Source organism: Poecilia mexicana, unplaced genomic scaffold (genome assembly GCF_051168715.1).
Source record: "Poecilia mexicana isolate PSO_F unplaced genomic scaffold, ASM5116871v1 scaffold_6, whole genome shotgun sequence".
NCBI lineage: Eukaryota > Metazoa > Chordata > Actinopteri > Cyprinodontiformes > Poeciliidae > Poecilia > Poecilia mexicana.
The window spans coordinates 9,369,935-9,393,496 of NW_028263375.1; the positions used below are offsets into that span (position 1 = coordinate 9,369,935).

At 41.0% G+C, this 23,562-nt stretch overlaps 1 protein-coding gene across 2 annotated transcripts; it reads right to left on the reverse strand.

Annotated features, from left to right (window-relative positions):
- Positions 1–610: 610 nt before the first annotated feature.
- hcn4l (hyperpolarization activated cyclic nucleotide-gated potassium channel 4l) lies at positions 611–23,137 on the reverse strand. 2 transcript variants are annotated; one of them, XM_088006193.1, is made up of 8 exons: positions 22,479–23,137; positions 14,836–15,259; positions 11,026–11,187; positions 9,653–9,871; positions 8,187–8,333; positions 6,843–7,083; positions 4,889–5,013; positions 611–2,125 (listed from the first exon to the last, which is right to left on the reverse strand). In XM_088006193.1, the coding sequence occupies exons 1-8, from the start codon at positions 23,135–23,137 to the stop codon at positions 713–715; spliced, it is 3,390 nt and encodes a 1,129-aa protein (XP_087862319.1). In that variant the 3' UTR covers positions 611–712. The 2 variants fall into 2 exon arrangements, with proteins under 2 accessions (XP_087862319.1, XP_087862318.1); XM_088006192.1 differs by having other exon boundaries at positions 611–2,130; positions 4,849–5,013.
- Positions 23,138–23,562: the final 425 nt, after the last annotated feature.

The following is a 23,562-nucleotide window of genomic DNA, read 5'->3' on the forward strand; positions in this document are numbered from 1 at the left end:
AACTAAAGTGATCTCTCATCTGATTAAAACAACACACACACCCCAGCACTGAATTCAACATTTAAAGGTGACCTATTATGCTTTCTTCAACAGGTTACGATATGTTAATTACATTTTTCTTCAAAATAATTCTTAGACTAGATTTTAGTTCTGGAGAATGAGCTGATTTAGGGCCTGGCTCTTTAAATCCAAATAACCTGCTGCTGGCCACGCTCCCCAACTCAACGTTTACACACGCATGTGGAAATGGTTGCAAACAAATGTGCAATTATACAACCGTACACCTTTGAAAAGCAGACGCAGAGGATGCAGCAAGAGGTTCCTGGATGGCAAGCCAACAACAAAACACTTGTCATTTCCAGTAGCCATTCTACAGCGATGAAACCAGCTGACCAAACGTGCTGGAACTCTGCTTGGTTGCTAGGTAACGGGCTGAATTCCACTGGGGTTGCTAGGCAATAGGCTGATTTGTCACATTACATTCAGAAGGGTTTTGAAACGGCTTGTTTTCCAAAAAACATGAACTTATTGCCAAAAAATATCTGGGTGGGATGTTTTAAAGCACTTGGGCTGTTTTTATAAGCAGTAGAGACCCAAATGGAAGCATAAAAACGTGCCAAATGTTAACTTTGCATAATAGGTCCCCTTTAAAATGCCAACATGGAGGGGTTTCCTCTGCAGCTCAGCAGGTTGAGGAGGGTGTGTCTGACACTCACAAGTTGGAGGGAAGCTTGGATTGTTTCTGTTCACTGTCTAACACTTTAGCAGGAGACTGATCGCCGGCGGGCTGGTTCCAAGGCTCAGGCCCTGATTGTGTCCGACTGATGGGAGCACCCTGACCCGGGATGGTGGTGTAGGGTTTGTTGACCACCATGGGGGAAGGGAAGCCCCCTGCCTCCCTCTCTGAGGAGCCGCTCACCACCGAAGGCCTTTCCTGGTGTAAATAGCTGTGAGAGCCTGAGATTGTCTTTATTTCCTGGGTAAAGAGATCCGCCGAGGACTCTGCTGTCTCTCTCAGAGTGGAGCTCTGAAAGCTGGTGGTGCCGGGTGGCTCGGCGTGGTGAACCGTCCGTCTCTGTGTGGCGGGGCTGCGGAGAGGCGGCGTGTAGCACGGCGAGGCCTCTGCAGAGCCGTACTGCGCCAGGGAGGCGAGGGCCGAGTGCTCAGGGAGAACCTGAGGGAGGAAAACCGACTGCAGTCCCGCCAGGGTGTGCTGCGCCAGAGAGGCGGCCACCCCGCTTCCGCCGGCCGCAGATGGCTGCGGATTGATCCTGGCCGGCGGGTGCCTGCTGGTTATGATGGGGAAATGTGGGAGGTTGACATTGCTGGATGTGCTGGTGGCTCTGTTGAGGCTAGAAGGGTGGTATTGCTGCTGCAGCTGGCTCAGGATGGGGTTCACTGAGCTGCAGATCAGAGGGCTGATGGTTGGGGCTGGAAATCTTCCTAAAACCTTCCCCGGCACCCCTTGCTGCAGCAAACCTAGAGGCTGAGGCGGAGCGGCCATTGCACTGAGGAACGGCTGAGGGTGGAGCTGAGCGGAGCAGGTGTAGGAGGGGAAGACCGGGGCGCAATGAGGAGGCTGGTAAAGAGGGTGCGGCGTGGGCTGCAGGCTGCTTGTAAAGACGGGCTGCGACATCACTGTGGGCGATAAAACCGCGGTGGAGTGATGCTGCGCCAAAGAGAACCCCAACGTTGGTGCCTCAACCACAGATCTGGGTTTAGCAGAGCTAACCGGGGAGCCAGGAACTGAACCAAAGCTGCTGGAGGCGGTAGCTCCCATGTGGACCCTCCTGGAATGGTCCTTCATGGAGGAACCAGGAACCAGAGGACTGTGGAAGAGGATGGGAGGCAACTGGGAGTGATGGGCCAAGGCCAGAGCCAGTGGCGTGGTGGCAGCAGCAGCCTGCAGCGGTGCCTGGACCAACGGCGTCCAGATGAGAGGGGTAGGGGACGGCGGAGCGATGGGGGGGTTCAGACTCTGCGCAGCGCTGCTTTGGATCAGCTGCGTGCATTGGGCCATGTCCCGGTCGTGCTGGACGATTCTTTGGATGATTTCTGTTTCGTGGAGGTTTAATGTGCCGGAGCTTTGGTGATGCTGGACTTTATTCTGCAGAATCGAGTTCCTCTTTCCTGTGAGAACAGAAGGAGAAACCGTTCAGCTGCACTGGAGGGTGGGAATCTATGGGCCGTCGCAATTAGCAATAAATCAATTAATAGCATGATAAATTAAAATGAGCTCCAACCCTTCATCCATCCATCCAACCATCCAACCCTTCATCCATCCATCCAACCATCCAACCCTTCATCCATCCATCCAACCATCCAACCCTTCATCCATCCATCCAACCATCCAACCCTTCATCCATCCATCCAACCCTTCATCCATCCATCCAACCATCCAACCCTTCATCCATCCATCCAACCATCCAACCCTTCATCCATCCATCCAACCATCCAACCCTTCATCCATCCATCCAACCATCCAACCCTTCATCCAACCATCCAACCCTTCATCCATCCATCCAACCCTCCACCCATCCATCCAACCCTTCATCCATCCATCCCTAAATCCAACAATCCAACCCTTCATCCATCCATCCCTAAATCCAACACTTCATCCATCCATCCAACCAACCCTCCATCCAACCCTTCATCCAACCGTCCAACCAACACTCCATCCAAACTTAATTCCAACTATTCGTCCAACCCACCATCCAACCGTAATTCAAATCTACAAACTTCCACCATTTTTGTTGTATGAACCAGAGTTTGGTAGTAACTAGTTACATTTACTTGAGTATGTTTTTGGAAATTAACCAGAAATATGTCTGAGGTTTTTTTAATTAGACATATCAGTCTAATATCACCAAAAGATACAAACATCTTCAAAATACCAGTGGAAACATGCAAAAATCTGGTCAACAATTACACTGCAAAAACACAAAATCTTACCAGTTATACTGGTTCCAATGATAGATGAATTAACTTATAACATGTTAAAAATGTTTTGCTGTAAGACAAATAATCTTACAATAGAACTAGTACTTTTTCATCATTAATTAGGAATTATTTACTCACAACAAGCCTCTATGTCTTGCTAAAAGGTTCATTTTAAGTTAGTTTTGACTGATTTCAAGTGCACTATGACATTTGCACTAGAAACTAGACCCAAATTACTTGGAGAGATTTTGTGTTTTGCAGTGTATAAAAAGCATTTGCAAAGATTTTTCCAGTGACTGTTGAGGACAGTATTAATACTTTTTGGCCTGCACCATTTTCTACTATTTTGAATGAAAACTGATTTAGATTTATATCAACATGATTACTTCTGGGCTTACCAACAAAAATTAAAGTGACATGTTTTATGCTTCATTTCATTTTCAGTAAATATGGTGGATTTTCTGCTCAGAACCCATAAAGCAGGTTCCATTAATAAAATAGGTGGATCTGACTATGACTGATGCCAGTTAATTATTCACACATCTACGGTAATTAAAATCCAGAAATCTCATTCTGTCTGACATTGTCAAGCTGAATGAGCCATGAGTCGCAGGGCCTTGCAAAGTATTTGTACTCTTAAACTTTTTCACATTTTGCCACAAAGTTAATGGGATTTTACTGAGTTTTAGCTCAGAGAGAGAAAAACTCTAGAGACAAGCAAAGCTGCTGGAGACAAACCAGCTGTATTTACACCAAAAAGTGCCTCTACAAAGTATTGGGAGCTGAACTTAAAAGCACAACCTGCTCTTCAGATTTTTTTATGTAAAAAAGATTTAGAAAATTATTTGTCTTTTTTTTATGTCTATCACATAAAATCCCAATAAAATCCAGTTTGTACACTTTTACCAACACATTTCATATTTTCAAGGCAGGTTTCCAAATGTTTCCAGCACCTCACTTTGGAGATAAAAACAAAACACTAAATTAACCAAAAAAAAAAAAAAAAACAATTTCAATAACTTTGTTTTACATATAAAATATAAACCTAACCTTTATTTTAATTTCAAAGATCAATAAGTCATTGAGCCACTAGCAATAATAAATATTCATTACTCTGAAACAATCCAAACAAAGTGTAAGATAAATGACCTCCAGAATTAAATTAGATGGTTAAATATGCAAAGAAAGTAACAAGAACATCAAAATGGCATTTAGCAAGTAGAAAATAAATAATTTTGGTAATTTTAGTCTGATTTAACTTCAGACAGTGAGGAAAAATGTATATGTTTCTATTGGGTGTATGAAAATATCTAGTTTCTACTGTAAATAACGCTTTACAAATTTAGGTTCTTAATCGAGCGTTAGATTGTACTTTATTACAAAACTGCAGTTTAAAAGTCAAGCACTTCCAAAGACTTTATGCAGAAATCAAGAACTTTCCAAACCAATTCAAACAACTTTCCAAGTGTTTGAATTGGAATTAAAACACTTTCAAGGATTTCAAGCACCTATACGGCACCTATACGAACCCTGCAGTCAAGTTTGTGTAACTTTAAAAAAATGTGGAAACATTTGAGGTGAGTGAATACACTGCAAAAACACAATCTTACCAAATATTTTTGGTCTAGTTTTTAGTGCAGATATCTAAGTTCACTTGAAATAAGACAAAACTAACTTAAAATGAGCCTCTATATCTTGCTAAAAAATTACTTTTACGTTTGTTTGTCTTATTCCAAGTGCACTAAGATCATTATACTAGAAACTAGACCAAAATACTTGGTAAGATTTTGTGTTTGTGCAGTGTAGCTATGGAATACAACACAAACTGTTTTATATGTCTCAATAACATGTAGGTAAAGACACCATTTTACTTTATTTAGCTGTATCTGAGAATTCTCCAAAGCTCACCGATGCGGTCCAGGCGGTCGAGGGCGACGGCCTCGAAGGCCCTCCTCATCATGGGATACTCCTCCAGCACCTCGTTGAAGTTGTCTACAGACAGAGAGTACAGCCGGCAGTAGTTATCTGCTCGCACACTGGCTGTCCTTCTGCCTCGAGTCAGCAAGCAGATCTCTGCAAGGACAAGGGAAAGTAAAGGTGACCCATTACGCTTCGTGAACAAGTTAGGGTAGGAATGGGGTTACGCTGAATATGTTCATAACATGAACATGTTTTCACATAATGAACATATGTTCCTAGTCTGATCAGTTCTGCCTATTTTGAGCTTCTTTCAGAATGAGCACTGTAAAAACACAAAATACTACCAAGCATTTTTGGTCTAGTTTCTTAGTAAACTTGAAATAAGACTAACTTACAAGTAATTTTTTAGCAAGATATAGAGGCTTGTTTTAAGTAAATAATTTCTTAATATTGACAAAAATTTACTTGTTCCATTGGCAGACATTTTTCCCATATTTAAGTTAATTTATCTGCCAGTGGAACCAGTACCTTTTCATCAGTATTAAGGAATTATTCACTAAAAACAAGCCTCTTTATCTTGCTAAAAAGTTACTTACAAGTTAGTTTTGTCTTATTTCAAGTGTGCTAAGATATTTTCACTAGAAACTAGACTAAAAATACTTGGTAAAATCTGTTTTTGGCAATGAACTGTTGTAACTTTAAATCCAAATAAGCTGCTGCTAAAAATGTCTGCAAGCCGATGTGTAATTATACAACCGTTCATCTTTGAAAAGCACAAGTAGAGCCTCCTGCACAACCAACAAGAATGCAGCAAGTGGTTTCTGGATGGTAAGTCCACATCAAAACACTTGTCTTTTCCAGCAGCCATTGTACAGCGGTAAAACCAGCTGACCAAATGTGCTGGAGCTCCACCTTGGTTGCTAGGTAACTGGCTGGTCTTAGCTGGGGTTGCTAAGTAACAGTGTAATGCCAGTTGTATTTGATTCAACAAACAGGAGGTTTTTACAATGGTTCGTTTTCTAGACACTAACAAACATTAACTTGTCGCAAAACACAACTGTTTTTTTAAGCACTTTTTTAAAAATGTGCAAAATGTGAATTTTGCATATGTCCTCCTTAAGAATACTGTTAATGTATGATCAGTGTTAACGGAAGAGATCATTAACTTATAACACCTCATATGGAGGCAGAGTTCATGTAGCTTTAGATCCATTTCCAAAAGAAAAGTGAGGAACAGTTATTAGTGTGAGACAATAAAATGTTGGCCGCCTGATGCCAGAACCCCCACAGATGGAGCACTTAATGCAATTTCTGCAGCTTACAGTTTTTGTCCTGACCTCATCTGCCGTGCCAGATCAGAAAAATAAAATAATGCCCCATTAAAAAAGAGAGGGGAAAAAATGTACCGTGACACATAAATCGCTTTTTCTGTCCAGGACAGGCAAGTTCACACACAAACACACTCACATGGTCTCAATTTCTGTTGTCTTCATAGGAATAACATCTAATTATTTATCTAGAGTTCTAATTTAGGACATTTTTCTTTAAGTCCTTTTTGATCATGTATAGAAATCATATCAATCCCAGAGTACAATAATTAGAAATGTCTCACTCTATCAGCTTGTTTGTTAGTAGTCACAGTAACTTTTGGTGGTGTGCGCCTCTATAGCACACTGTTACAGGTTCAGGTGAAGCAAACAAGAAGAAAACAACTGGAAAGTTTGAGGTTTAACCTTTAAACAAAGGGCAAAACTCCACAGATGGACTCAAAGATTGCAGAGCTTTGCTCCTCTTAGAGGCCTTTTAAGGAGATGACGATTTTAACCAGCTGTAATGTTCAGGGAAGTTAATCTGCTGAGTGCCCGCACAAACTAAATCAAAACAAATCTTACAATCACCATTCCTTCGCACATGTTAAATCAGCCTCACCGCCCCATCCTCTCCTCTCTCTATCTGCCCAGTGGGGTGTGTGAAAACTTCACCTCCAAAATAAGAGCCGTCCGTCAGCTTGGTGTCTTTGCTGCTCTTCGTAATGACGCTGACGACGCCGTGCTGGATGAAGTACATCTTCTTCCCAATGGTTCCCTCCCTGATGATGTAGTCGCCCGGTTGGAAGACCTCGAAGCGCAGTTTGGTCAACATGGAGGTGACAAAGTTGGGGTCGGCGTTGGCGAACAGAGGCATGGAAGCTACCAGTTTGCGGCAGTTGAAGTTGATGATTTCCTGAGGAGGACGCAGGAAACCAGCTGTTAGTGAAGGTGACCGTTATGCCTCCTCAAACAGGCTAGGACACGTCTACGGACTACACAAACATGTTTATTACATCTTTATGCACAAACTCATTCTTAGATGATAAGATTTTAGTCATTACTGCTTCTGTTGAGTTCCTTTCAGAATGGGCTGCTCAACGTTTACATTCACACGTGAAAATGGCTGCAAACAGACGTGCAGTTATACAACTAGGCATTTTTGAAAAGCAGAAGTAGAGCCTCCTGCACAAGCAACAAGAAGGCAGCAAGTGGTTTCTGGATGGTAAATCAACATGAAAACACTAGTTTTTTCCAGCAGCCATTGTACGGCAAATACAGCAGTAGAACCAGCTGACCAAACGTGCCGTCAGCTTCGGTTGCTAGGTGATGAGCTGGGCTTTGCTGATTCGTAACGTTACATGCCTGTATTTTGTCCTTCCTGCCTTTAACTGTATGTCAGTCTTTGCCTTCAGCTCCGTCTCTCTCTTCAGCTCTGTCTCTTTCTTCAGCTCTGTCTCTTTCTTCAGCTCTGTCTCTTTCTTCAGCTCCGTCTCTCTCTTCAGCTCTGTCTCTTTCTTCAGCTCCGTCTCTCTCTTCAGCTCTGTCTCTTTCTTCAGCTCCGTCTCTCTCTTCAGCTCTGTCTCTTTCTTCAGCTCCGTCTCTCTCTTCAGCTCTGTCTCTTTCTTCAGCTCTGTCTCTCTCTTCAGCTCCCTCTAGCATCTTCTGTGAGTCCATTCAGTAGATTAGCATTCTCACAGCTGTTTCACAAACAGTAATTTTTTTGAGTATTTTTATTTAGTTTTTACTTGGGTGAGGCGATCTCGACGCTGCATGTGTATTTTTCAATCATTATAAAAGCAGCTTAGTGCTCTGTTAATAAGGTTCTCTGCCCTCATACAGCCGTTACTAATCAGATTACAACACTATTAACATTATCATGGAAAGTAAGGCAGCCATATTGGATTATATCAATAATTATCTGAGCATCATTGAGAACGGGATGCTCTCATTTATGCTGACATGGTATGACTTCTATGAATCCAAACTCAGTTGGGCTTCACATTTTCGTAAACCGACCTCTCGCAGCGGCTCGTTCAGCTCCTCCAGGATGCTCTCCTCGTCGAACATCTTGCCCTGATATCGGTGCTCATAATAGTCGTGGATTCTCTGCCTCATGTCAGCAGGGAGCTTGTGGAAGGACATGTACTGCTCCACTTGCTTATACTGTGACAAAACAACAAGATTTCAACTTTTAAAACCCGTTCAGAACCGCTCCAAGAATCCGACTCGCAACGGCAGCTTTAAAGCGACTGCTTCTCCTGCAAAGACAAAATGCAAAGTCATGTCAGAATGAATATATTAACCTGATTGATGTGCTGGCTCAGAGGTGGACTATAATGTATCTCATTATGTTAACAGTCAACTGTCAGGCCATCTGTGAAACCTGCTCGCAGTGCGGTGTTGTGGCTCTGCCCCATCTGACAATTACAGTTGTGCTCTGCAGGCTGCAGCTAATGACATTAACCAGCGTGTCCTTCAGCAGTGTACTCTACCAGCAGACCAGCGCCGACGATCACAGCACCCAGTGTACGTATGGCGCTTCCTGCCATAAGCCTCTGCTCTGAGGTTATTAAATCTGTGCCTTATCTCGTTTTATCCCTCCCAGAGTCGGACATGGAGATCTAATAGCGAGTTCCCCTGGATATTCCTCATTTTTTAAGGTTTTTGTCACCATTTCACATCAAAAAACAGTGAAGCTTCTGCTGCCCATCTATAAATATTTAAACAGATTTTAGGTGAAAAATAAGTATTTGTAACGAGGGTTAGCGAACTGTCATCAAATGTCAAACATGATTTTAACCAGACATAAAATTGTATTTGTTATGTTAATATAATACATACAGTGCCTTACAAGAACATTCACACCTCTTGAGGCTTTTTCAGATTTGGTCACATTACCTCAGTGCAACTTATTGGTATTTTATTGGGATGATGTCAACAAATTGCATGGAGGGTTTCTGCAGGCTTCAGCAACTCAAATGTAGGATTTTTTAAAAATCATTTTGAATAAAATTTAAGATCTGTGTGAGAACAGAAATGTACAAAAGAAAATACAATATTTCATATACATATAAAATTGCACTTACATGTAAAATATGCTAAAAATACCCATAAAAGACGCAAAAAGCTATCGAGCTACCTACCAAAGCTATATTAGCAGCTTGTTAGCAGTAGCCTTAACTGTCTTGAGTTAAAAAAAAAGAAATTAAAAACTTTACAAATACAAATCCAGCCAACACAAAATTTAAGACCTGTGATTAAAATATTTAACGCCTACTTACATAAAAAAAAAAATTAAGGCATTAATTTTAGACAGTGAAATTTAAGACTGTTTAAGAACACAGTTTGTTTTTACTATGAATTATTATTAAGGCTAGTGACATGCTTGTGTATATAATATCATAATCTGCCGGATTGGAGCATTTCTTTTTCTAAAGGTTCAGCTGCTTAAAGGTATCCTAACACAACAAAACAAATCTCACCTTTTCTTGGTACTGCCTCCTGGAGGAGTCCAGAGACTGGATCAGAGCTGTGGCGTGACCCACAAACATGGCGAAGCAGGTGGCGCCCACAATCATGCTGAGGATGGTGAGCCAGACGTCGGCCATGCCGATGGGCGGGTACAGGCCGTACCCGATGCACAGCATGTGACTCATGGCTTTGAACAGGGCATAGGAGTACTGCTGACCCCAGGTGTCGTTCTGGAGGAGAAGTGGAGGCGGAAAGAGAAACTTCATCAGTAAGAATGCTGCAGCATACTGCTGCATCGTGTCTGTGGGAGCTTTGTTGGGAGTTTCAGAAAAAAGAGTCCAGGTGGTGAGCATTTTATCCTGCCTGTTGGGAACCATAACTGCTTATGTTTAAGTTAGTGTTCCTAATATCATGCTAGCACTTACTTTAGCTTCTGTTCCACCAATCAATACACAGAGGATCAGAAAAGAAAAATGCCCAAGAAGAGAAAGAGTAAAAATATTTAGTCATTTAAACACTAATATTCAGTATGTTAATGAGGAGTAGAAAATCTTCAAATATGGCCTGTTAAGTCTGTAGGTGTGAAAAGATTAATCGGTTTAATCGTGATTAATTGATTATCAAAATAATTAAGTAATTGATTAATCATTAACTGGAGTATACAGCCTGTAAAGAACAACATAGTCAGAGCCTTAAATCATGCAAAACTGTACAAAATATATACATTTTGCATTTAAGATATAAAACAAACCTTTATCTATAAATGCATCTCTGGAAAAAATGAAGAGCCCACTGCATGAACCCCATTAAAAACCTCCTGCTTCTTCCATCAAATATTGTTTCTGAACTCTTCCCAAGTTAAAACATTAATATTGTTGTTTCTAACTGAATCTGAACTTCTTTTTTTGCATTATTTAAAGTCTGAAAGCACTGCATCTATTTTGTTATTTTGACCATTTCTCATTTTCTGCAAATAAATACTAAATTTTTGCTTAGGATTTCATAGACTAAAAGATTCATTTTACATATACCTATAAAAAGTAAAATCAAAGGGACTGATCATTTGAAGTGGCCTCTTACTTTTTTCCAGAGCTGTATGTTCTACCAGAACTCCTTAAGTGGCATAGCTTAGCACACACTAAAGAAATGCTGCAATTTAGGTAAAAAAATAATTAATTCTTATTTAAATTTTTTTTATTTATTTGCATGTTTATATAATATTGTATAAAAGAGGCTTAAATTAAGTCATTTTATCCGATTAATCCTCAGGATAACCTATACATTCATCAATAACTAAAATAATCATTAGTTGAAGCCCTAGTTTGAATACAACATAATGTTATTTTGGGATTTGGGATTCGAATCTGCCCAATAATTCCCTTACCACCATTTTGTTCCGGGTGACCCAGCAGTCCGGAGGGAAGTCCTGCAGCATCGGGACCAGGAACTGCAGACAGCCGTCCCAGTGGCACAGCAGCAGCATCATGCCAATCAGGTTCATGATTCGCACCATGGCACTGGCAAGATCGTACGTCATGTGAAAGACCTACGATGAACGGGAAACAAAATGGGACAAGACGTGATGAAACGCTCACACTTTGAAAACAAACTTGAGATTTTAACTCTCTCCCCTGACATTTGGGGACCTGAGATGAAGTGCAGCATCTACTTTAGAGCAGCAGAGGCTGTTTAAGTGGTTTTAATCAGTTAGTATACAGCGTGGGTAAACACTGCCTCAAAGAAGCAGCTTAAAACTGAACGTGTAAAACTGAACGTGTAAAAAACTGTTTAAAATGTCTTTTAGGTGATCATGTTTGTCCACATTTCAAAATGATATAAAATCGCAGTGGAATGGAGGAGTTTCTCCGCAGGGAAAGATTCCAGAACTATGTTCCTCGGCTGGCCTGGGAACGCCTTGGGATTCCCCCAGATGAACTGACCCAGTTCGCTGGAGAGGGGGAAGTCTGGGCCTCTCTGTTTAGGCTGCTGCCTCCGGATTAAGCTAAAGGTAATGGATGGATTTTAGAATAATATAAACTATATTTTACAGCAATCGCTTTCTGACAGGGTGGACTGAGGATTCCCCTGCATTCTAACTGATAGAGAATAGATAAAAATATAATCCTTGGTTTCTTTTTGGACAGTAGCCAGTCATAGTTAAAGTAACTTACTGAGTTATAAATAAAATTTAATTTATTAAAAATAAAGTTCTTGCATCCTCCAGTACATGGTATCTACGTTTTTATTTTGTTTTTTAATTATGTAAAGCACCTTGAAATGCCTTGCTGCTGAAATGTGCTATACAAATAAAATTTGATTGATTGATTGATAGAAATAACTGTAGAATCTGATCTATATTTAGATTATTTGGATCCAGCTGGCCTTTTCAGAAAAAGCTCACTCTGCTTCATTCTCCTACTACTCCCCAATAACACATTAACTGCTATTAAGTGTATGCTCTTTTCCTGTTTGGTTTTCTCTTTATAAAGGTTACATCATGAGTGTCTGGGGTTTTCAATACCAGCCGTATTTACAAAGGCCAGATTTATTTTTCTTGAGAGAAAAAGGTTCATCCTTCCTGGTAGAGCACAGCACCAAGTGGTGGAAAGATAATCTTCTCAATGAAGCTGGAAGAAACTCCCTGAGCGTTTCCATAGGATCTCAGGATTTTAAACTGTAGAGACAGTATTATGGAAAATTGTAGTGGTTTTGAAACTGTAGAGCTTTGAAAGTATGATGCTTAACATCAGAATCCAGCCCATGATTGATTGATTAAAAGAGAGTAAAAGAGGAATCTCATTAAATCAATATCAGCTTTTCAAAGCTTTACAAAAACCAGAAGTCAGAAACCAGCTGCACTAATCTGATCTCTACAAAAACATTATCTAGAAACAGCAAGTGCTTGTATCTTTCCTGAGCTAAAGGAAAAAGTCTAACTGTTTACAGGTTATCGATTAACGAGTTAATCTGAAGTTGCTCGTTCTTATAGATTAACAATAAATTGATAAGTGGCCATTTTCTAAAAACCTGAGTTTTGTCTTGTATAAAGAGGGACCACCATATTTCTATATGAGCAAATATTTTCATAATATTATGAATTTTTAAAATAACTTTTAAATTTTAACATTATTTTGTGTCAGATGTAATAAACACTGACTGGCAAGACTGAAATTTGTGGTTTTTTCACATTAGCATATTTAGACATATTTACAAAATATAGCAAAACTGTGACCTCTTATATTGCTAAATAAAAAATAAAAAATGAAAATAAGGTGTAAAACAGGCTTGTACAGAATTACTATCTGTGATTGAAGGTATGTTAAAAAATAAAAAAAAATTAAATGACAGATCTCAAAATCAACAGTAGTTGTTGGAATCATATTTTTTCATCATGTTGCAGTTTTTTTTTGGGGGGGGGGGTTGTTTGTTTTGCGTTACCGCCTCCTAACACCGGAAAGCTCGTAGCGCATCCCGCTTTCCGGCTTGAATCGTGTCCGTCACGGCATCAGTAAATCTGCTCCATGCTATGATCATCACGAGAGCCAGACTATCCAGACTATCCAGCGCACGCTATGGGAACCCAATCGCCCTTCCTCCGAAGCTACACAATTCCATGACACCGTAGCCATGGGGGTTGTGTACAACCGGTTCCACAGAGCTCCCCCAACACACCACAGCCGAGGCCTGGCATGCAGAGTCCCCCAGTTCCACCAGTCCAGTGGGTGGGACTCCAGACAATCACCCAGCGGCTGTCCCTTCGCCACCGGGGAGGTTGAAGACGCTGCCACACCTGCCCAACCACAAACATGCGGGCGACCAAACAAAGTTACGTGGTTCCCCGAAGGGAAGCTCACGATCGCTGCACTTAAAGGGACGAAGGCCTAACAGCCTGCGACGCCTCAGCTGCGGGAGGGGGACAGCCCCTTTCCGATTGAGTTTTTAGGAGTCGGGAGTCGGCTGGTCAGGCTCAACTCGTTCCCTTGGGCAGGTTGGTTTTGCTGGCAAGCCGTTGCCCAGCGGGACCACAAGAGGAGGTACAACTACTGCTCCTCGGCCATTAGGGGGCAGCCAGCCCAACTACTACCCCTTTTCAGTGGCCTAGGACCCCCAAAAGGAACATCCCGATGCTAGTGACTCCACCGTTCCTCGGCCCCCTGGGAGCGGTACTAAGCGGGGCTCGGTTAATCAGGTGCCCTTAAGAGAGTTATAGTTATCCCGCATTTTATGCGGTTCTGTTCTGAAACAGAACCGCATACATTTTTCATCCAAAACAGGACTCTGGACCGTTAGTCCATCCTGTTCTCATGCAGCTCCGCCATCTTTGTTTCTATAATTAGCTTGCGGATGACCAGCAGCGCCCTCTGCTGGATGGAAGCCAAACTACAACACTAAAAGAAGGTCTAAGACAGGGGTGTCAAACTCCAGTCCTTAAGGGCCACTGTCCTGCAGTTTTTATATGTGCCACAGGTACAAAACACTGGAATGAAATGGCTTGATTACCTCCTTCTTGTGTAGATAAGTTCCCCAGAGCCTTGCTAATGACCTAATTATTCTATTCAGGTGTGGTGCAGCAGAGGCACATCTAAAAGTTGCAGGGCAGCGGCTCTCCAGGACTGGAGTTTGACACCTGTGGTCTAAGACATAAGATTTTTATTTGTCATCAAGTGGATGTTATTTAATCGATTGGAACAAATTTTAATCTAATAAACCATTAATTGATAATTAATCGTAAGTCAATTAATTGTTTCTATCATTAGTGCACAGGTAATACAAAAAAAATATGAAAAAGACTCCCTAAATACAACATTGACTTACAGCTAGTGTTAAAACACAGACTGCAACCCTACAGCAGAGGCTCAAAAGCCTTCAATAAAGTTTCAATTTATAAGCTTTTCTAATGCCTAAAATTAGCTGTGTACTGATTTATCTGTGCCGATTTCCTTAATTCTGGGATATTGGTGATCGGCCGATATTTAGACATGAAGCCGATCTTATCCACTAATCTTTTTTACCTCAGCAAATGTCTAAATATTCTCTTTTGCTCTGCTGTGAGAGAGCAAAAGACTGACAGACCGGTTGCAGTTAAAAATAGTTACCAACACAATAACTTTCTTGCTATTGTTAGCAACATTTCAGATAAATTAGGTGATTATGGAATCACTAAATCAGGGTGGATGGTAAAAGGCAGACCTACCTCTTCCCATTGGTGGATGTAGCGAATGAGTCTGGAGAGACGCAGCAGCCGCAGCAGACTGAGGATCTTGGTGAACCGGACGATCCTCAGGGCCCGGGCCGTCTTGTAAAAGTCCGAGTCTATGCGAGTTTCCACGATGAGGAAGATGTAGTCCACAGGTATGGAGGAGACAAAGTCCACAACGAACCAGCTCTTCAGGTACTTGACCTTGATCTGGTGCGGGTCCAGGATGATCTCCGTGTTGTCCTCCTTAACGATGCCGGTGCGAAAGTTGAGAACGAGGTCCAGGAGGAAAAAGGTGTCCGACACGACGTTGAAGACGATCCATGGCGGCGTGTGCTCGTCCTTGAAGAAAGTGATTCCCACAGGGATGATGATGAGGTTTCCCACCATCAGCAGAAGCATGGTCAGGTCCCAGTAAAACCTGCAAACAGCGGTGGAAATAAGACTCATGCCTGGGCCTTGGACGATCAATTTTCCTGGACTAAAAGATCAATAAACTTTAAATGCTAGCAAATATTTAACACTGGAACTGGAAGACATCTGAAATATCCAAAATAAATAAACAAAACAACAAGTAAAATGAATCATGAAGTCTCTGTAAACAACATTGTTTACAGAAAAATCATAAGTAAAATCCAACAGAATGCTTTTTTCTTGTTTAGTTTTCTTACACATGAGTATTTCTTCTGCCAAAGGTTAGAACAAACAAAGGAAAGAAACGCACTGAAGGCATTTATCCCCAGATAACAGAAGCTAAATTGTATTAAACAGCTTTCTACAGATGTGCAGTGAGCAAAATAAATTAATGCTTTCCTTATGCATGCATCATTTCATAAGTCGTCTGTAGTTTAGATGATCCGGGTGAGTGACAGTGACAAATAGAGACAGAAGAAATGTTTTGAATAAGTCCAGTTAACACTTTAACACAGCCTGTGTGAGCTGTGAGGGAAATGAGAATGAGGCGCATTTCTGAAGCGATTCTTTCCATGTGTTAACGTAAAAACAACAACAATAATAATAATAATAATAATAATAACAATAATAATAATAATAATTTGTGTGAAACCAGGAGCAGCCTCCTTCTGAAACTGAAAATACTGTGGAATAATGTCCAAAAAAAAAAAGAAAACAAATTGATTCAGCATAAAACTGCAAGAAATTGCTGAACTTCCAAAAAAAAAAACTATCATAATTCAGCATTAAAAAGAAAAACAGTTTCTGTTGCAAATATCATGAGTTACCCATGAGCAAATATAGTTTTTATTAACAGTGTAATTTGTATTTCTAGACCAGAAAAAAAATTTAATCAGTTACAGTAAAAAAAAATCACTAACTTTAATATAGGACACTGAAAATATTTAAATGTATTATGTAGATGAAAAAATGCTAGTTACATTAGCAGATAAATTAACTCATAACAAGGGAAACATGTCTTGTTATAAATGAAATAATCTGTCAACAGAAATAGTAATTTTCTATCAGTAACAATGAATTATTTACTTAAAACAAGTAAAAGTTACTTTTAAGTTAGTTTGTCTGATTTCAAGTTTACTAAGATATTTGCGCTGGAAATTAAACCAAAAATACTTGGTAAGATTTTGTTTTTGCAGTGCATCTTTTATTCTATATTACCATCAACTTAAAGTTTAGATATTATTGTAATATTTACTTTGCATCTAAACTCACAGGAACAATCAAGTCTTTATGAGAAAAGGGAGCTTGAACATGTCAAGCTTTTTTCTTTCTTCTTTTTTTTTTTACAGGCCTGGTTTTGCATGAGATTGCAGGTCTGGTCCATTTCTGAGAACTAACTAACCTGTAATCAATCCAGCTGGAGTTCTGGCACACCTAAACCTGCCAGGACGCACGCTTCGCATCGACACACCCACCGACTGCCGTTAGCACCCAGTGGGTTCATGGGAAAACGGGACGGGAATGTGAGAAGTCTGAGTTGGACCTGCTGCTCCACATTAAACAAGTCAAACTCCAGCAAAAAGGCACTAAAAATGCAGCATTTTGAGGTTGTGGAAGAAGATACAAAACAAAGCAGGTAGAGAAGACATACAGATAAAAATATGCATCAAAACGCCTTAATGATCTATTGTCTTTTAGAAAGAAGTTGTATGTTTATTCTGCATTTGTTTGCAAATTCACTCATTTATCTACGGTTCTGTGATAACACAGATACACATAGAAAGACAACTGAGAATAAAAACGATTTGTGTTTTATTCCCTGATCTAAATTCTGATCTAAATTATTAATTTTATTAATAATTGCCTTCAGCACTTCATAGTTAATCAAAGACAAACCAAACACCTACACAACAACTCAGTTAATGCATTGTTTTATATCGAAAGAATAAAAAATTATCGTGAGAATTAAATTCTGGCCATGATACAAACCCATAATGGCTCAAATTAGCCGCTTGAGGCCTTCAGAAAGACGGTTTGTGGATCTGGTACAAAATTTAAAGAATTTAAAATCAGCGCTTGTACTGAAGATATTCTTCAGATGAAGGGTTTTCAGAACGTGCCAACATGCTGCAGCGCTTCCAGTTTACCCAGACAAGCAGACCATAATAATAGTCTGCAAAGAAACAAAGCTGTCAACTCAGGAACTACAACAAATGCAGGACAATCAGAAAGAGATTGAATAACTTTAACGTTAATGTTCGACAAAAAACAGAACTTATAGGACAGATATGTTTGGACGGATAGTTTAGGGTAGAACCTCATAAATCAAATGCAGCATTCCAGCAAAAGATACACACAAATGTTTAAAGCAACAAGGTGGAAGTGCAAAGATGAGCTAAAGGAAAAGGTGAACTAAAGCTGAAGCAGATCTGAAACCTGCAACTTGGCAACGACCCAAAAACACAACATCAAATTCAGCAAGAATTTAGAAATGGAAAGTTCTGGGTCGGAAGAATCGGAACTGGGTCACTTCAGGCTGCAGTGTGAACACATAAGAACTTTATACAACACAGAAAGATGCTTCTACAACATGGGGAAAAAAATAAGAGTTTTTATCGCTTTATGGAGTAACATTTTGACCTTACATAGAAATTTCAGCTCGGCGCTAAAGAACAGGGTCAGCCATGATACAAAGTTGATGAGGTTACGGCCTTCGCTTAAGGGTCCCGCTGCGGCAGCTTAGCAACGGTTGAACGTGAATCCCTGACCTGCTGGTCGGTCACAAAGAGCCTCCGTCATTAAGCCTCCACTGCAAGCAGAGGAGAGAACAGCTTCAACTTCTTTATCTTGAATTTAATTATTTAGAACCTGCACGAAAAGTAGGAACCAGCGATGGGGATGGAGACCATTTGTCCTAATCAGCTTTCTGTTGTTCTCTGCCAAACAAAGCATTTGCATTCCTCTCCACATCTGGCCCGTTGTCTCCGCGCTGACACACTGGTCCTAATTGCACATCCCCACTCTGGCTAAATCCACCGTTATCTCCTGGGAATCCATGTCATCTCCAGAAGTCAGCTCCCATCAGCCAGATGTTAAGTAGTTAGCATTACAGCTCAGCCCCGCGTCACAGAACAGCTGGATGAAGAATAAATAAATTAATAAAAATAAAGGTCTGAAGTGGACCGTGCATTACTTGTTGGCTCACCGGCTCCCAGCATGCAACACAACGGCGTGGGGAGAAACGTTCTGGTGCGAGGACGTTCAGTTAAAACACCTCTTACAGCTGAGGGTTGTTCGAGGAACCTGGCAAGATCTGGGTTAGCGTGCGGCTACGTTAAGACAGCACAAAGTCAGGGGAGTTACAGGCAAAGTGAACACAACAAGGCTTAAAATGGTGAAAGGAGCTTAGATCAATCAGGACAGCTGAAAAAAAGGGATCACATTTGTACTAGAGATACTTATCTCCGACTGGCAGATCGCAGCTGAAGCAGAACAGCCTGCATGCAGCTCAGTGGCTTAACACACACCTGTACCGCGGCTCAGGCCCTCCAGCAATCATATTAAACATATTTGCACAGCGTGCCAGTTCAGTTTGTCTGCTCCTGCGTCCGCAAACAGCGTTTAGTTCTCTAGTGTCAAAGACAAAAAGATACAAGACCACAATATACACTGCTGGGGGAAAAGAATATTTACATTTTATTCTTTACTTCTTCTGACACTAACATGTTGGAAAAGTAGAAGGTCCATTGGCAGATAATTTCTCTTATAACAAGACATTTTTCCATGTTATAAGTTAATCTGCTAGTGTAACTAGCACCTTTACATCAATATTAAGGAGTCATTTACTTAAAACAAGCCTCTATATATTGTTGGAAAGTTCCTTGTAAGTTGGTTTTGACTTATTTTAAGTTTACTAAGATATTTGCAGTAGAAACTAAAAATACTTGTTGAGATTTTGTGTTTTTGCAGGAGAAGCCCAGCCTAACAGAACTACTCCAAGAGTTCATCAATGAGGTTACAGAATATCCAAAACAGCATCTAGAGTTCAGCAGGTCAGACTTCACTCAGGTAAAGTCAGTCTGATGACATAAGCAAATATCAAGGCTTTCTGTTGATGCAGATTAAACATGGCTGCATATGTGAGATGTGTATGTTTTGTTTTTAGTTGTTTTGCTAAAGATGGATGCAGCTGCATGACAAACAGGAGACAGGACAGTAAGCAGCAGTAGACTGCATAATAATAACTAATTGTACAAGTATAATTTAGAAAGAGTAGAAATAAGATGTGTAGACATGTATAATGTGGGATATTTGTGGAAAGGATTTAATATGTTTTATTTATTAAATCAAACTGGATATGAAAGTTTTGGTTTTTTATGTTTGATTGCTATTATGATTTTTTGGTTGTTGCTGTTTTAGTTGTTTTCTTCTTAATCAAACACGGAGAACCAACATTTACCTGCATATGTTTATTACTTTTATAAACTGTGGAGTAATTATACCAACATTTAGCTTTATACTTTAATATCAGAGCGAGACCAAGAGGAACTCCTGCTAGTTTATTACTTAGCAAACCAGAACAAGAATCAGACATGGAGAACCAACATTTAGCTTTATACAAACCCAGAACTCAACCCAGAATGACAGGAACCAACATCTAGTTTTAAACCTCACTAATCCAGAAGGTGAAAGTTTTCTGCTTTACTACCTGAATGACTGGCTGTAACACGTGAAACCGAATCCTTCAGAAAAACCTGGAGGATGAAGACCGGCGCTTCATTTGTGACCTTTGGCTCAGACCATGGCTCTCATAGGTTTCTGGGTTTTTCATTGCAGTTTAGTTTTATTTTGCTGTAGCTTTTTGTTTGTCCTGAAAAACTCGGGATCAATATTAGTAGATAATACATCTGACAGAATATTCACGGAACTCTGATCCAGAACCGCACAGCATTCTGGGAGATGTAGGCAGAGGAAATGCTTTAGCTGCTCAACCTCTCACAGCTAGCTAAGCAAAGTTGGTGGAATCAAGTATTTGGTTACCTAGCAACAACTTGATGAGTAACTAATGGTTACCTAGCAACAACTTGTTGAGTAAGTAATGGTTACCTAGCAACAGCCTGCTGAGACACGTGCACAGCAGCAGTTTCATTTTTTGCCTCATAACTTCTTAAAAATAACATCATGGAGTAAAAACTGGATAAAACAGGAAAGGTCACATCACCAGGTTGGCAATATTTCATATTTTTAAAGCAAAAAGCTAATCAATAATTATCAATATCGACTGATATGAAACATTTATATAGTGGTAAGTTTTTCAGTCATATTGTTTGTCCAGTTCTGTCTTTAAAATGTGGCGGTCTGAAGCATTTTTGATAAAAGAAAGTAAAAACATAAGAAATGTGTAGAGCGGGGAGGTTTGTTTTCGCAGCAGAGCTGTATTTATTCCACCGTGTTGAGCTGACTCAGTCTGTGTTCGCTGCTCTTTTCATATTTTCCCACAAATGAAGACGAATGTCTGCAGCAGCAGCAGCAGAACTTCCCATGCTCACACTGATAAAAGCCAAAAAAAGAAAAACAAAATCCAGCCGTAATCTTCAGAGCTGCAACTTAAAAAGGCTGAAAAGAATTTGATCTAATAAAATAAAATAAAATAATAAAAAAAACCGTCCTGATGCAAAATGTGACCCAAAGAGACCCTGAAGTAACAACTCCTCACAGCACAAGTTTAGAGTTAACAGCTGGACGGCCTGATTCCTCACCACTTTGTTCCCATTTCAATCTCTCTAGTTTTTACTCTGCATCATCTGTCTGTCTGTCTGTCTGTCTGTCTGTCTGTCTGTCTGTCTGCGTCCTGTGGTGTGTCCCCTCCCTGTCCATGCCGACTCTGCTCCATTAGTCTAATTGTGCCGTAATAATCTCCACTGATGTGTGCTTCTAATATCTTGAATGGTCATGTTACCCTATTTTGATTACCCCATTTCCAAGCCGCCGCTACGCTTTCTGTAATCCACCGCTTGAAAACATAGGAAAAAAAATGCAATTCAGATGAGTGCAAAAAAAAAACCCCTGCAGTGACACACATCAGCGTACAATATGATGACAGTGAACCTCAAGGTTAAATGTCATGAAAATCCCTTGATGGTGGTGATACACATCCGGTCGAGCGGGAAAATGGTGCAGCGCTGCTGGGAAAATTAGGGAATTATGAGGGATGAGTGTAATGAAGGCATAAAAAAGCTGATAAGAAAATTGGTGGGTTGGATAGCTGCACAGCTCCGGTGCACATGCACGCCCACACATCTCCAGGCTGGACACAAGAAGAGCTTACAGCCTGTTTATGTGCTTTAAAAGCGGCACAGTGACCGGCAGAATTTAAGAGGATTTTGTTTGCAGTGGAAGTCCTTTTTGTTACACCAAATGTTTGCTGGTAATAATTGCTCTTGCTTCGCGGCTTTAATGGAAATTTTTCTTTGCTTCAAATCTTTCTGCATGTTTGGATTCTCTCAGGGTACTCCGACTTCCTCCCACATACCTGCCGCAAACGATAGTTAATGATTAATCAATCATCAGAACGATTAATTGATTAATCCGGTAAAAAAAAAAATTGGCCAATTCTGCAGATTTTCATTTAAACCTCCTTCAAACAGTGTACAAATAAACAAAATACTAAATTCCTTTTTTGAACAATAAATTAAACGCTTGATTATTTGTAGCAAAAGATGAATCTGCAGCAAAAAAATAAATTGAGATTACGTTTAACATCAACATCTTAACATCAATACAGTGTAATCTGTTTATTAGGTTTTGGATTAACTGATTAAATTTTTTTTTAAATCACAGAATTTGAACCAGGTGAAGGTAAAACTGCCACTTGAGGAGTTTTGGGTAGAACATATTTACAAACAAAGTTTTTTTTCCCTATCAAACAAAATTTTTTGTACAATTTTGGCTTAATTACCTCTCTGAGTAAGTTGTTCTTTCATTAATTGGCCGTTTTTTGAGTCCGGTTAACAATTAATTATTACTAAATTAGTTGTTGATTACTTAAACAGTCGATTAATCGCCAATAATTAAATTAGTCCGAAGACATTTACGATTCTTCAGGAGTTTTTGCTCCTGATCATGTTCTGTTATTAAACCAGATTTAAGGTGTTTTTAATGACCAGTCTAACTCTTTGACTGAATCAATGCAGCCTATAAATTCATCTTCTGTGGTGATAAATTACCTAAAATCACTGTACGGGTGGATTATCCAGAAGCCTGCAGACTTCACGCGTTCCCTCTCATGCTCCACGGCCCTCTCGCTGCCCAGCATCCGCAGGGAAAACTTGTTGACTCCCGGCTGGAGCATTGCCCCGAACTGCCGGTGCATGAAGCCGGCCTGGTACAGTCGGTCATCTTCGGGTATGATCTGGTCCGCGCCCTCCAACTTGATGAAAGTTGACTGGTCGAACACGGACGGCTGCCCGGGTGCGCCGACCTGCAGCCCGCCCGCCGCCCGGTCCTGGGCCCCCGGCTCCCCGGGTGAACTCTCGCTGGCCCCGGCGTCCGTCTCCGGCAGGAGGCATCGCTGCTCCGCTGGATCCGAGCCCGCAGGATGCCTCCCGGTGATGGAAGAGATGCTGCTCCGGAAAAAGCGGCAGTCCCCGTTCAAGTTGGTCTTCAGCACGGAAACGTCCCTGTCCAAGTCTTCGCTCCTGGCCTCCTCGACGCTCCTGCAACTGCTTGCGGGAGACAGAGAGGACAAATGTTTTAGCCGAATACTTTTCCTCCTGGTGTCCTTGTCGCCGCTGTCTCCTTCACTGTCAGTCACAGTGGGTTTTTGCACAATGTTTTGCGGCAAGCTGTAGAGCCGTTTGCGCATGGAAGACTGGAACCTTTCCATTTTTATTTATTAAAAAAAGAAGAGGAAGAGGAGGAAGAAGCGGGTGCTCTCTAAGGACAGCCCCAGAAAACAGAGGGATAAATCATGGATCTCACACAGTTGGGCTCCCGCTGGAGGCAAAGCAGCAACAGCGCATCCGCAGGATGGGTCGTATCTTCTCCGACACTTGGGACGTGCCGCTCTCCTCCGGCTCAAACATTGACACGAGTCGACGGTATGCAGCCGCTTCAGTCAACACGCACATACCGGGGTGGAAAAAACACGAGAAACGCCAGAAAATCCAGGTGGGCTGAGCGAGACAGAGACAGAGCGAGCGCTGCCGGGAGCGCATCAGGATGCAGCATGCTGAGCGTCGGACGTGCCGGAGTGGGAGAATAATGCTGCTGCTGCTGATGCTGCCGCTGCTGAGGTCCTCAATGACAAAG

Coding starts and splice junctions, on each gene's coding strand:
- hcn4l (XM_088006192.1), bottom strand. CDS start 23,137: ATGGAAAGGTTCCAGTCTTCCATGCGCAAACGGCTCTACAGCTTGCCG. Junction 5,014..6,842: donor GGACGGCTCTTATTTTGGAG/GTGAAGTTTTCA, acceptor TTGTCCTTGCAG/AGATCTGCTTGCTGACTCGA. Junction 2,131..4,848: donor CGACCGCCTGGACCGCATCG/GTGAGCTTTGGA, acceptor CTGTTCTCACAG/GAAAGAGGAACTCGATTCTG.